Here is a 15,504-nt window from a genome sequence, read left to right as displayed (position 1 = left end):
TTAAGAGAAGAAACACAAAACTATCAAGAAGAATGGCAGGCATATTTACAAGTTTCTGAGTTGGTACCCTCCTACAGCATACAAATTTAATTTGGTGCAGAACCAGATATAATTTATTCCTTGTGATCATGCACCAAATCCCTCTCCAAACATATTTATTAAACCTATTCATCATGGGCATATTGCAAGCTAAAGGTATAAAAACCTTAATCCACTTCAATATCTGAAAACCAAAGGGGGGTGGGGAATGGAAGTAACAAAAATGGAAGATTAATTCATCACCTAACCTCTCATAGCGAAACGAAGACTTGTTCTCTTATGCACAACAACCCGTCCATATTGGCCAACTTTATCCAATACTTCTGCCTGTCTAACTGGGTAGCTTAACTGTACAATTGGCACTCTTGACTGTACAATCTTCTTAACTATCTGCAAGTGATCCAACAACAGCAGCTCTTCGCCGAGTTTCGGACTGCAATGCAAGCACTTCTACGTGCCTCTTAAGATCCCTGCATATTGGAGAAAATTATTATGATTATCTCCAAAGTGGCACAGAGAAAGAAAGCAAAATAAGTTTTAGGGGTTCATGTAGCGCACAGGCAGCGCGGTACACTGCAATCGGCATCTCTACAAATTTTGAAGTGCAGTCTCAGGAGCTTCCAGGTTTTGTGACAGATGAGACACCCCCCAGCAACCCGAAGGTTACACTGATGAGCATGGCGGAAGAGCCTTCTTATCTGAAGGCAGTTTGGATAGGAGCATGGGTTGCCTTTGGTTATGTTACATCTTGAGGCATGAACCAGAGCCTCCAATACTTGCCTCACCTGTATCACCAGCAGATTATGCAGTTGTTCAAAGTCACATGGTCTAAGGGGAATCAGAGAAATGAGAAAGGCAAAAGTGGAATCCCTTGCAAACTTTGTTAAAAATAAAATTGCCAAGCCAAGAGAAATTAGACATCACCCAAGCAACACCCCATGAACAAAGTTCGGGCATGTGGCACAGACTAAAATTTAGAGGTAAGCTTTTGAACTAGAAGTGAACCAAAAAAATTCTTCATACCTGAATACGTTTCTGCTGCTGAGATTGTCCATTATTAGGCCCACAGCTTACAACGGATGCACGCTGGCTTAACTTGTGAACATGAATATTTTCACCTTTTCTTTGGTAACATCCATTGCAAGCATCAAAACCTGGACACATGTCACAATGCCATCCCTGGTTCTCCACAATATCCTGATGGCAAATGCAACAGCCAGTCCCCATACTTGCCTCTGTTGAATTTTGCAGATGGTAAAGGATCATCATTGAGGAATGTTTGGCACGCCGAAGAGAATCAAACTGATAATGATTCCCCTGACAGAAGCTTAAGAAAGAGTGCCTATTCTCAAAGAAACTACTCTCTATAGTAACATCTGTATCCACTGTATTAACGAGCTCACCATTTACTGCAACCTGAATAGAAAAGCACAGGTAATAGAGTGAATTTAAACAAGATTGTGCATCATAAACTGCATAATGCTCACCCAAAAAATTTATTCTGTTTGCTGCAATAAACAGCAAAAATTTTGGGTTATCCAAAAAAAAAAAAAAAGAACAGCTGAAACTTTGGTTTATAGAAATCACCTGAGAGAGAGAATGCCTTTCCCCACGACTAGGATTGCGTGTATTACCCAAATGGAGATTTCCCTCCACATCATGGCACCTTTAATTATATGACAGAACAGAATTACATAAAAGGCCACAGGAATTAACTTAGGTAATAATGAACAGTTGAACTAAGATATAGAAAAGACAATGCGCTTAGATTAAAAAGGTAACCTTTTAATTGGTATCATGACAAACTTACAGAAAAAGCAATTGGCTTCAATTAAAAAACAGACCTAAATAGGACTACATCTGTCTCACTACCAAATTAGCTCTGTACATGACTGAATTTTTAATGCACAGTTTTGGAAAAAAGAATAATGCAAAGTGACCAACTATACACACTCATTCCTACTTGTTTCATTACTGCATCCATGTTTCAACAGTCAGTTCAGTTCAGGGCAGCGGCTAACACAAAAATTCTCCTATCAGTTCCATTAGTATGTCCACATTTTAATTATATTTCATAGGTTGTTCTGATGTGACACACACCAAACCTCTCCATAGGGCAGGTCAAATGATCTGCACTATGTCTTAAGAATGGCCAGTTAAGAAGCATGCATATCTGCACCTTGAAATCATCAGTTTAATTTAAGAAGTTCCAAATGATCACATTCAGCAAGATCCAATTACAAATATGCTTTAACTTGCTTACTGAATGGAAAATAATATAAGGGCTATGCTTTCTTGTTGGACAAGATTTTCAAAGTTTAATATATCTAGGGATAGATAAGATATGTGAGACACAATTAAGGTAGTTTGAATATATCAAAAAGTGACCAATAGAGGCTACTGCAAAGAGTGTGGATGAAATAGAACAAGCATTTATCGAAAGAGGTAGAGGAAGACCAATAAAACTTTGTGAAGACACTTAGGTATAATCTTTAGCTATAAGAGCCTTACAGAAAATAAGACCATAAATGGATATGACGAGCAAGTTAAAATTCGTGTAACCAATTTCACATAATGAGATTAAGGTTAAGTATGTTGTAATAATACATGGAGACAGCCCACGGATTAGAAATACCATGGGAATAAATTTGAGCAATCAAATCATTTGTATATCAATTATCTTCATTCATCACCATCTCATGAAACTTCTCCGTATGAAGATGGTGTTGAAACTTTATTTCATCATTACTTTGCCATGGGATGTTATCCACTGCCGGTCCCAGCCCCGGATAAAGGAGGAGGGTTGCGTTAGGTAGCCGACAACCAGCGTAAAACCTAATCAGATCCAAATATGAATTCTAAACAAACTATCTATTGGGGCGTAACCCACATAGAAGTCTAGAATTCATGTAGCCGACCCCACATAGTGGGATAAAGGCCAGATATGTTGTTTTATGTTTAAATCATTTGTATAATGTTTAGCTTGGGATAAGACATACAATTTAACAAAAATCACACTCACAAGTTTTAATCCCACTTGGTGGCATCAGCTACTTGGACTCTAAACAAACCTCCAACCATCTTTATCCATAGCTATATTTTTTGTAAGGCCAATATTTCTCATTTCATGTCTAAGGGTTTCGCATAAAGTTTTCCATGGTCTTCCTCTTCCACTTTTGTCACATATTTCCTCTATTTCATCCACTTGCCTCACATGTTCGTTTTTCTATCAGTTTTCTTCTCACATGTCCAAGCCATCTTAATTGTGGCTCTTGCATCTTATCTACAATTGGTGCACTTTTAACCTCATCACATGTAGTCTTATTTCTTATTTTGTTTTTTCTTGTATGGCCTCACATCCATCGTAATAATCTAGATGTTTAGGTTCAAAATGAAATCATCCACGGGATTCTAGATGAAATGGTTTGAACCCAAAAAAAAAAAAAAAGCACCAGTGGGATTGATAATCCCCAATCTTGGGGATTCACAATACAGTCTGGTACATATGTTTGGACCAAATGAACAGTGACAAACCAGGAGGTTAAGAGTGACTGGGAAAGAAAATCCTGAAAGGACTCCAACATCAAATTTCTCCCCCACCCCCACCAAAAAAAAGAAAAGAAAAAGGAAACCTCTAATAAGACCAAAAAAGCAAATATATAAGTATATAATATACAATAATAGCAAAGAAGCTAACTGCATCAGAGAGTATATTTACCTTGCACACAGTCGAAAGTTCTTGCATTCTTTGCATACCCATTGTCCTCCAGAAAGTATCACTCCATGGCAACGCGTACAAGTAAATTGTAAGTGGACCATAATAAAGTCCTCCTTCGCGTTTAAGACAGAATGCCCAAGCTATCATAGGAAGAGAACAAGAAAATAACCAAGAATTAACAGAGGACTATAAAGAGGGGGAAAAAAATGCTTCTGACTTTTCCAGGTAGTGATAAATGAGATCAAACCTTCAAAACCCGATGAAAGGATACAGCATCCAAAATGATATATTACTAACTGTCATGCACACAAGGGACAAGCATCGTTGGAGGATGAATTGTAAATCCATTGTCGAATTACACAAGGCTCACAACTTATTATTCTATGCCTTAATGTCAAATGATGTGTCTAAGTAAGCATAGAAACAAGATTTTCCAGAAAAGATTTGTGTTGCTGGGTGAAAATTTAATTTGTAACTTCCAGATGTGAATTCCCAAGATGACTGAAGAATAATTAAAGCAAGTATATCAAAGCCCAAAACTAGACTCTCATATTACATAATATTACAGTATGAGCAATATCGACAATATTGCTATTATAAATAGTAAAAATATTAAGAAAAGGAAACATAACCAATAATATGTAGACAAAAAGTTAATAACAACAACATTAGCATTATAAAATTTCTAAAATTGCAGAAAATAATCAAAATCTATAATTAATGACAATAATGATTGTCATCAATATTATAATATTAGCCATATCAAGAATATTGTATTGGTAATATTAATGATATAATATTATCAATCTAATTTATTCACAATTTTAATATAATCATATTACGAAAAAATTAAAATAATTAAATTCATGCGATTACCAATATATAGAATATTATACTGATAAAATTGATTTTACAACAATAATATAATCACAGATATTTTAATATTACAATATTACTAATAAAATGATAATGTATCATATAGAAATTCAACATATATTTCATATGAATATTTGAAAAACATTTACTAATTTTCAAGATAAGGAAGTAGTTCTCTATATTTAACAACTGAATGTGTTTTCTAAATTTTGGTAAACAAGTGGAGATAGAAAACTGGAAATTATTTTATATAACTACATAGGCCCTTGGGAATTTGATATTTTGTTTAATACCAAGAATTAGGTTAGACTGGTGCCCATTAAAGAGAACATGTGAGGTATGATTAAAATGGTTGGAACAAGTGAGAAGAAGATCCATAGATCCACCTTTGAGGCAATAGATGAAAAGCATGAGTTTGGAGAGAGAGAAAGAGGACCAAAGAAAATTTGGTAGCAAACATTGAAACATGACATAGAATATACCAATCTTGCAAATTATATGGTCATGAATACAGATGGCTTGAGGTCTAGGATTTATGGAGTCAACCACATAAATCCTAAGGGGTTTGGGTTGGTGATACTTAAATCAAAATAATATTTATGCAAATCAGTTATATCTGTAGAATAAAATGGAGAATGACAGAAGAGAAGAAAATTTACTTTTTGCATTAGTAGAATATCTTTGGTCGCATTGCCAGAAAGATTATCATGTCCCATAGCCTTCAAAGTTCTCTTTGTCAGAAACTTCTTCACCTTTCTTAGTGAGCCTGGTTGACTTCCTTGTTCTATATTTCTAACCATATCAATAGCAGCACCAGACCAATAGTCACCATCAAAATACGGCAAGCGCGCCGCAGTTACCTTGACATTATGTTCTACATTAGGAACAAAGAAATGATCATACAAAAGAGTGTAATCCACCACTACTTTCTCTTTGGCTGCTTTTCTTAACATTGACTTGTACCTGCACATGAAACATGTACAAGTCAACACATATGCATGAACAACAAAAGCTTCAGACAAGGGAATCAGGGTAGAAAACTGTGGCAATCAACATGCACACATCATGCACATATACTTTTTAAGATAGGGATGTAAACAGGCCCCCAATTTAACCTCATTTACATAATTGTTTTAACAAATTTTCAAAAGAGCCTTATACATATATCCTCATTTTTATACTTGCTATAATGTTAAATGGAGTTAATTGGAACCCATTTACATCCCTACTTGTATGCATTACCTAGTCTAGAAAAGATATTCTCGTAGGCATATGACATGCACAGCTTCACACATATAACCAAGAGAAGTAGAAAGAGCAAAAACAAGACAAGAACTACTTGCTGTGTGCACACATCTGTAGTGCAAGCGTGTAAACATGTCAAATGCATTGGGGGGGGGGGAGAGAAGAAGAAATACCACTGGCGCAGCTTATCAGCCTTTGGTGTTTTCTGAGTTTCAGGATGGCAATACAAAATATAGTCTTCTCCTTTCAGAGGAGGGCATGCCCATATATAGCAGGTTGCAAAACCTCGTTTCTTGCAATAATCCAGGTATCCTACCTGATGATAACAACAAAGGAAAAAGGAACCAGTCAAGCATATTATTTTCATTTTCCTACAAAAGATCTAAATGCATATATGACAGAGGGTATCCCCAAGTGCACAAGGCTCCCCACTTTGCAAGGGTCTTATTTGTATGCAGCCTTCCCATTGCTTTTTTGCAAAGAGGCTGGTTCCACAACTCAAGCCCATAACCTTTAACTCAGCAAGGAGCAGCCTTATCATTAATATGCTCATCTCCTAAGTGCATATATGATAATAAGGATTAATCAAATAAAACTTAGCAGAAATAAGTACCAATATTTCATGGTAAACTGAAGTGCGAAGAGCTTCACCGGATGCTGTTTTTATCTCAGGCCTGAAGTATTTGACAGAATCAATATAAGAGATGTATATACAACGTTGATTTGGCTGACCACATTCTGAGCCAAACTCCTGGGTGTACATTCCAAATAGGCACACGTCTACCCCTTCAATTTTTTGAAACAGAAGTATCACCTAAGAGAAAAGAGATATCAGAATGCATGAAAATATAAATAACTCACACCACTAGTTAAAAAATGGGAGAAAAGGACAGGAGGCAAAGAAGTAGATAAAAAATTCCATCAATTTATAACAAAGAAATAAACTCTGTAATTTCATATTAAACTATGGGCAATTCACATATTTTCACTTCTCAAAATGATAAAAGCACTTGAACATTTGAACAGCCATTATTATATCACATTTATGAACTAAGATAAAAGAATGAAGAGTTGGGTAATGTGGACACTGGATTTTTAATATGGAAGAGAATCAACTACAAGTCAATTCAGAAATTCTTGTTGTCCTAATAAGGATCGAGCAAAACAAAATTGCTACTCAATGAACTACTATCTTACCTTTGATCTGTAAGGGAATTCTCTTGGGTAATTCTCATCATGAAAGATATCTAAAAATTGCTGATTCACTTTCAAAAGTTTGTCGACAGACAACACCACTCTGACAACAAGATCCGCTGCTCCAGGTACCTAGAAATAGGTTGAACATCTTACTTTAACAATTCTAGTAGGATAATATAGAACATTAGATATAATCTTCCTAAATTATATTAGGGAAAAGAAGACACAAACAATTAAGTCAAAAACAACAAATATGAAAGCAAAGAAATAAAGAAAAGAAGAGAGGATTATGAGTGAATTGCCTTGTTCTAGCACTGTATGCTGTATAATGATATTCAATTGTATAAAAGTTCCCAAATAGGAAAACCTAGCGCCAAGAAAAATTAGAAATCTCAGCAAATTACTAGTTGTACATTACTGGGTAGTTTGTGCAGGACCTATGATGCTGCATCCAATCAAAAGGCTGAATAATGTAATTGGAATGCATAAAAAAATATGGCTTTCCTGATGATAAATTAGAAATCTTAGTAAAAAATATGGCTTTCCTGTGTTACTGGGTAGTTCGTGCAGAATCTATGATGCTGCACCCATTCAAAAGGCTAAATAATGTAATAGAATTGGCATCATAGTTGCCAGGATTGCGGAACACTAGGGGTCGCACTACCAGGTAAGTAACTTAGTATAATAGGTGGTATGTGGAGGTAGGCTTAACTGGTACGCTATTTGGGTTCACAGTACATCATACTTGGGTTGATATTGAAATTATACTAACTAAATTATATATCTTTTTTTTTTTCTTGCTACAAATATATGTTGTTATTTTTTAATAAAAATAAATACATTTCTTGATGTTTTAAAATTACAACAACAACAACAACATATCCAGCCTTTATCCCACTATATGGGGTCGACTACATGAATTCTAGACTTCTATGTGGGTTACGCTCCAACAGATAGTTTGTCTAGAATTCATATTTGGATCCAACTAGGTTTTTCGCTGATTGTCGGCTACCTAACGCAACCCTCTATTTTAATGTTATGATCATTGAGTTCTTTTTCAATGTGAAAACAATTAATATCATTTCAACCGCAAAAACAACCAAAGAACAGCAAGGCCACACAAGAATGTTAAAAGCTGGAGCAGAATATTAAAAACTCAGCAAGAACAGAATACTAAAAGCCGTCAGAGCAGCCCTCATGCCACAATGAAAAGTTATGAAAAATCATTGAAAATAAATAAAATTCCAAGATATTGCAGAATAATCATGCTAAAAGCCTAAAATTTTTTGGGAATCTCGCTGAAAGTCTGGATCGACATTTCTGGATATCCAGTTTGCGACCCAGAGAGATCTAGGTCACTTTCAACCCACAAATTGGGTTGCTCGTCCCAATTTGTGGTACCAGGGTGGTACCCCAGCCCTGGCTTCAAAGATCCTGACGCATAAAATAAAATATGGCTTCCTCAATAATCAAGAAATCTTCTTTTCCTTCCTTAGATACCCATTTTAGTTTTTAGAGTTGATATTTTGCAGTCAGTTAATTTCTAGATTGTGATAAAATTGGGTCAAAATGCAGATCCATCACTTGAAACTTGAACCCTTGTATAGGTATGCAATTTCAGAAAGCACAACAATTGAAATGGATAGTCCATATTGGTATCAGATCTATTCCCATGTTCCGATCTTTCCATTTCTTTTACCCATGTCCTGGATAAGGTCTCCCAACTATATTTAGAAATGGATTGGTTATCCATAAAGATTTAAAAAAAAAAATTCTTGTAGTTCCTCTTCTTGCTCTAAAAATGAAGAAAGACTTGTTGGAAACTGCCAGGTGGGTTAGGTCCAACCAAGAAAGGCAATGGAAGTCTTTGGGCATTACAGCTCCAAATAGCATTTGTTTTCAATCTTGTACTCTACCAATCGATGGGTAGACAGAACACCAACCCAATCTAGACAAAGAAAGTTTAAGTACAAGCAATTACATCATGAAAGAAATTGACCTTGTTTCCAGTAGCTTTATTCAGATGGGCTTGTACATATGGGGTTTCTTGTGTCTACAATAATCTTAACAGTCACAAAGTCAAGCTTTCCTAGTTAGCAAAAACATTTAAAAGAAAAACAAAACAAAACAAAAATTAGATTTTCATGGTCCTAGACATAGAAGGAGATTCAATATTGTCCTTGCCAGGCAAAACCCTAGGGTTGAAGTTAAAATACCAAGATTTCTCTTCTTTTTCTTTTGTTATTTTTTTTATATCAATTAACACTCTGCTCTACAACTAGACCCTTAAAGTTAATTGCTCTCACTAACCATCCCTGAGCCAGACATCAATTGCTGTACAAAAGGAAAAGATGCTGATCTAAAGGTTGCTATTTATACCTGAGAACAGACTGCAATTTCAAACTAAATCTATCTGAATGGAAAAAAACTAAAAAATGTCTGCAAACAGTTCGCATCATACCTCATCAAAATTCTTTTGTAAAGCCTTTGCCCTCTCTTCTCTCTCTTGCTTCAGATACCTAAGGAGCCTTTCCTCAATGTAATCACTAAGCATACAAGTTGGCAAACCTTTTGCTTCAAAAGCAACATTTTTTGGTAAGGGCACGTGATCTCCAGCTTCTATTCCTTTCAAGTAGCATATAGGACAAACATACTCCGCTTTTCCTCCTAAATCTCTTTTATCATTGTAAAGACCACATATCTGGTGCTGCCATCCTCTGCATTTATCACATTGAACCCACTGCAAGCCACAAAAAAAAAAAAGTTAAATGGCTTGCCTTTAGTCTGTTTCAATTGTCAAAGAAATTTGAATCTTAGACCATTTCAATGTAACTGTTTAGAAACAGCAAAATGAGATAGCTTACAGATTCTTCCTCTTCATGGTTATTCCTTTCCTTTTGAAGTTTTCCTTTAAAAATGGTAATCCCATGGAACACAATAGTTTCGCCATGAGACCTCTTGAAGCAAAATGTACAAAAACAAAGCCGCGTACCCATCTCATCGAGTGCCCAATAATAAATCAAATTGCGTTTGATACGAAGAGCACAAGATGAGCAATAAATCGGTAAAGGGGCAAACACAAACTTGTCCATTGCACACAACTGGCATGTGTTCTCACCAACAGAATGTGTCACTGGGTTTCCTTCCATTTCCTGCATGATGACTATTTGTTAAATGTGTTACAAAAATTCCTAGGGGCAAACACAATCCAAAATCATAAATAAATGCAAATCAGAAATAACAGCAATCCGTAAATGATTTACAAACCTGACCAGTCCATCGCTTAAGGCTGAATAAATGTTCCTTCATTTGATCTACTGTGAAACAATCGATAGGAGAAACACCTACCATCTTCACCTCCTTTAACTTAATAATTCCTGAGTTAGCCGTTGGTTTAATCAACTCACTTTCTGTCTCTGGTTTTGTTTGGTCGGAATTGGTCTTTACTTCTCTCTCCTCATGATCAACAGTGAGTTCTTCAGTTGGATGAGGCACACTGCAAGGATTCCAGCCTTGAAAAGAGGTGCCATCATTTCTAACCTCATCTGTGTGCATCGCAACTGTCTCCTCTTCTTTAGAGTAATCAAAAAGCTCTTTATGAGAAATGGGTTTAATCCCTAAGTTGGACCCTTGTGCAGTTTCTGTGACTATATCCCTGGTTGAACCAGAACTTGTAGAGTCCTGAAGAGGAGTCAATGCTCCCACATTAACCTTTGTTGCATCTAAATTATTTGATACAGAAGCTTCAGGCCATTGTTGCAGGAGGGAGAACTCATTAGGTTTGTAAGGTTGAGCGTTTGAAGAAGCAGCTAAAGAAGAAACTGCACTTTCCAAAGAAGTGGAAATCCTGATCTTCAGACGCTTTGATGGAGGGGTTTTATCTTCACAAAGAAGGTCAGGGGTGGTGCTATTAAAATCTCTGCTATGAAAAGAGCTTGTGTGACAAAGTTTTTGTATTCTAGATCCACACTTTGATGGAGGTTTTGTGTTACCAGCAACATAAAACCTTCTGGCAGGTATACATATGTTGCAATCCTTACTGAAACAGTTATCAAAATGGGAAACCACTGAAAAATATTGGTTACAGTTGCATAAGAAGTCATTGCATACCATTGAATGCATATGTTTTATGAAGGAAATTGGGTTTCCATCAACATGCATCCTCTTGTAGTTCATATAATGAAGGAGAACGGTTTGAAAAACTGGATTACTGGAATGCACACATTCTGAAGGTCGAGCTAGACCAAATGGGATTGAAGAATCTTCTGATTGTTCTGACAAAAGACAAGGCACTTTAGATGACTTGTACCCTTTTATCTTGCGGTCACAGTCATGTTCTTCAGATAGACCATACTGTGATTGGCCCTCAGATCCCTCATCAATCTGCACATGTAGCTGCTGGTGCTGCTGATGGAATTGTTGAGATCCTGTCATCTGCAGCCTTCCATCAAATAGATCTTGACAATTTGACACAGGGGTATTGAGAGTTGGAAAAACACCAGAGGCTTCAGGAATTCTCCATGAATCCTGTTGCAGGTTTTGCAAACTTGGTATACTCAACTCTGAATTTGTGCCTAACGAAGATTGAAACTCCAGAGTGCAAACATTCTGACCATTCTCTAGCAAGCCTCTGTTCCTCGTTAAATTCAACTCGCCTGCCAATTGTTCAGAAAGCAAATAGAGCCATAAGAAACAAGGAAATTGGGTAAAAGAAAATGGGAAAGTGAATAATAAAAAGGAAATATGCATGCCAAGAATGTGGGACCTCATTTCAGATTACAACACAGGAACAGTCGCCACCAGATCCTAAACATGAGAGAAAGCCACAATATATATAGACAAGGTTGAAATTGTGATCGTAGATCAGTGAGGCATGCATTAAATACTTGTGGACAATGACAAATGGAGGTGGAGGTGCAGGGGCTCAAACTCATATACAACAGAGGGAGTAAACAATAGAATACTTTCAACATGTCCACATGGTGGGAAACAGGGAAACATCCATGAAGCAACAAAAGTCAAAATGTAGCATTAAGTTCAATAGACTATATACAATATAGGGACTGAAGAATAGAAGACAATATGTTCAATGTTAGTTCTCATTGCCATGTAAGTTATTTATATGCTTACCAAACAAGTAACAATAGATTATAAGAGTTAAATTATGGGAATGAATTTAATTACAATTTTGGACATTGTTCGTGGCCTATAATTTGGATAACTTTATCATAATATTAAAAAACATACCCTCATTCAAATGTTTCTGTTGGTTATAGTTTTCTGATGATGACCCATATATCTGCTGCAAGCTACCAGGAAAAGTTGGTCTGTTATCATAGGGTCCAGTATCAGTATACATATCCACATCAGAGCATGATGTGATGGATGAGATCTGCTCAGGAGAAGGAGCCATCTCACTAGCAACCTGCCTCATGCCCACAGATGAAAGTTTGCAAGTTCCATCAAAATCCATGGATGCAGTGGCAACTCCCTGGCCATAAGCATCAGAAGATGATCCTGCAATTGAGTAATCATTAGATTACAAGAAATATTATCATACAACGTAATTCAACAACATAGGAATTGTTAAGCCAAGTTACCTGCAAAAGAGTCGAACAGCTTATTGCCAAAGAAGCTAGAACCAGCAGAACTTTTAGTTCGCAATATGCCACAGTCAATGCTAGGCATAGTAGAGTATGCAACAGGAGGATAGGGTGAATATGAGTTGCCAAACAAGGATGTAAGACATTCAGCTACTTGCTGTCCAGAGAAACGACGATCAGATATCCCATGCTGATTCATGCTTTGGATTTGAAAAGGTGGTTTTCTCTGGTTCATGTATTCCTATGAATAAATTGAAAGTGTATGAGGTTAGGTAACTTCACTTTCATAGGCTAAATGGTTGATAAAACAACTTTATGAAACTCAAGCAGTGGGGATTATTTTTTGTCAATGGTTGGGCGGAGGGGGGTGGATTAGTATGTAAAGCCAATGTAAGGACCCGACAATTTTCAAATATATGAAATCATCTAACTATTAAGAGCAAGGAGTTCAACTAAAACAATAATAGAAATAGCATGATTTTAGAAAGAGAAGAAAAAAAGAAGAGAAACAGCTCCACAAAGAAAATCAGAAGATAATAATAAAATTGAACTGCTGTAATAAATAATCAATTATGGAAGATGGACCTTGGGAGCAATAAAACCAGATGTCGAATTTACCCACTCGGAATTAGTTTTCTGCATAAGAGTTCTGGCACTACAGAAGGAAGGAATTGGTAAGATATAATGAATGTAAATAAATAACATGGAGAAGAGAATTAAAAAACAATTCCAATAATATTTATTCAGCGGTGGCTTCCACAGTTAGGGGAAGTTCTAACAAAACAATTCATGTAAACATAAAAAACTTACTTGTTATTTTCAATAAAATCACTTAGAAAACTTGCTTTGGGATCCCTGTACCAGGCACCCAGAGAATCTCCTTGCTGCTGAATGGAGGCTTGAGGTAAACCCATCTCTTGCAGCTGGGGAAGCTGGGATGCATTGTGAACAGACTGGTTTAGCCCTCTGGTCGCAAACCTTCCCAAATGTGAATGCTCTAACATCCATCATTCTATCTATGATGGTTATTTCATTCTGCAAAAATAGCAATTGTTAATAATTGTACGCTTTTAATCGGAAAATATGACATGAATAATATAATGTTACCTATTTTAATATTGTTCAACATTAAGCTATTTCATAATAATATAACAATACCATGAAATATATGCATACTGATAGAACAATTTAATGCTAGTATTACTAATTATACTTCTTCAAAATACAAACATAAATCTTTTGAATGCTCCTTGGTATTTATTGATTAATCTTGAACTTAAGACTTTTAAAAATGGTAAATAAAATTTTATATTCCCAAAAATTAAAAAAAAATAAACAAGAAAGTAAAGTACACTACATATAAAGAGAGATAAAGCTAAAACAATATGCATTTGGTACCATATATAGATGCCAGTACAGAACAGTATTCACCACTAGGATTCAACTGACCAACTCATGTCATACTTTCTATAAATAAGCTAACCTTTCAAGGTGGGGGGCGAGCATTTGTTGAAAGTGAGCACCGCATGCACTGTTACAGACAAGTATCTGCCAATATTTGAACTAGCATTCTACAACTAAAGAGGCCCTAAACTTTGTAAAACAACATATTTCAAGTGTGTTCATTTGAACAAATAATTATACCACAATTGAGATTTTAAAAGGCTTTAGAAGGTCCAAATGCTAGAGGCCATGCTACCGTGTCTCTTAAAACAACGAAGTCTTAATCTCATCAAAATGGAGTCAGCTAATAAATCTTATTTAACTTTTCAATCATTTCTATTTAAGACTATATTTTATAACACTCTTATAATCGGTATCATGTCTAATAATTCTTGCCGTCCTAAATGATCAAGAACGATTTGTGTGGATCCAGGAAATAATTTCCAGCCTTACTGTTGCCGCCGGCCCGATCGGATTCTCCCAACCGCGGTGGTTCATATATCCAAAAATGAGTTCGATCCGACGGCTGATTTTTTGTATATCTAAAATTAATTTTCTTGTCAAAACTTGCGTTTCTCGAAAAACGTCGTCGGCCACCGTCCACGGCGGATTTCGACGATCGGAACTGACCATCAGATTAGCGTTGGCTCAGCGATCCACATACCCCAAAATCAAAAGGATCTAACGGTCGGATTTCAATAGATCTAGGTTTTCATGTCCAGAATACCCACCCCATTCGTGTGTGTGTGTGTGTGTGTACCAGAAAACTGACAAGGCCGCCGGAAACCTTACCGAAGGGGCCGAAGCCCAGATGCCGTAAACCGCAGAGGCGGCTTTTGATTAGATGATGGTTGCCGAGGTGGCGTCGATGGCCGAGCACGGTGGTGCGATGTAGCCGGTGGTTTGCGGTGGGAGGAAAAAGTCGAAGGGAGAGAGAGATCCTGGTGGCGATAGGGATAGGGCTGGCCGCGGTCGGCGTCGCAACAAGATCGGAAGAAGGGGGATTTCAGTGGCGGTGATAGCCCGTCGCCGGCGTAGCAGCGAAAGGTCGCTGCTAGCGGAGAGATGGGGGGAAGGGGGGGGGGGGCTGGTGCGGCGTGAAACCCTTGCTTGCCTTTTTATAGGGTGCTTGCATAAACCCTAATGGGCTGCAACTGGCCCCTTTTAATTTAAGCAAGGCCCGTTTTGTGGACTGCCCAACTTACCAATAAACTGGGCTGGCTTTTCCAACCCAGTATGTTCCTTTTTTAATTTAATTTAATTTAATTTTAGTTATTTTTTTTATTCTTATAAATCTAAAAAATTCAAGAATATCATTTTATTCCAATTTTTTCCTATTTAAATGCTTGGATCACACTTTTAAAAATTATATTTTTTTCTGAA

General features: G+C 36.6%; 1 protein-coding gene across 1 annotated transcript; it reads right to left on the bottom strand.

Annotated features, from left to right (window-relative positions):
- On the bottom strand, positions 1 to 15,197 carry LOC127803914 (histone acetyltransferase HAC12-like). The gene is made up of 17 exons (XM_052340536.1): positions 14,914 to 15,197; positions 13,489 to 13,713; positions 13,264 to 13,333; positions 12,676 to 12,919; positions 12,323 to 12,592; positions 10,343 to 11,730; positions 9,940 to 10,227; positions 9,537 to 9,815; positions 7,076 to 7,204; positions 6,492 to 6,692; positions 6,052 to 6,194; positions 5,293 to 5,596; positions 3,758 to 3,897; positions 1,627 to 1,705; positions 1,063 to 1,455; positions 598 to 824; positions 1 to 509 (listed from the first exon to the last, which is right to left on the bottom strand). The coding sequence occupies exons 2-17, from the start codon at positions 13,680 to 13,682 to the stop codon at positions 422 to 424; spliced, it is 4,437 nt and encodes a 1,478-aa protein (XP_052196496.1). The 5' UTR covers positions 13,683 to 13,713; positions 14,914 to 15,197; the 3' UTR covers positions 1 to 421.
- Between the last annotated feature and the right edge of the window lie 307 nt (positions 15,198 to 15,504).

Source organism: Diospyros lotus, chromosome 6, assembly GCF_014633365.1.
Source record: "Diospyros lotus cultivar Yz01 chromosome 6, ASM1463336v1, whole genome shotgun sequence".
NCBI lineage: Eukaryota > Viridiplantae > Streptophyta > Magnoliopsida > Ericales > Ebenaceae > Diospyros > Diospyros lotus.
Note: the sequence above shows the minus strand (reverse complement) of the source record. Positions and strands in the feature narration are given on the sequence as shown.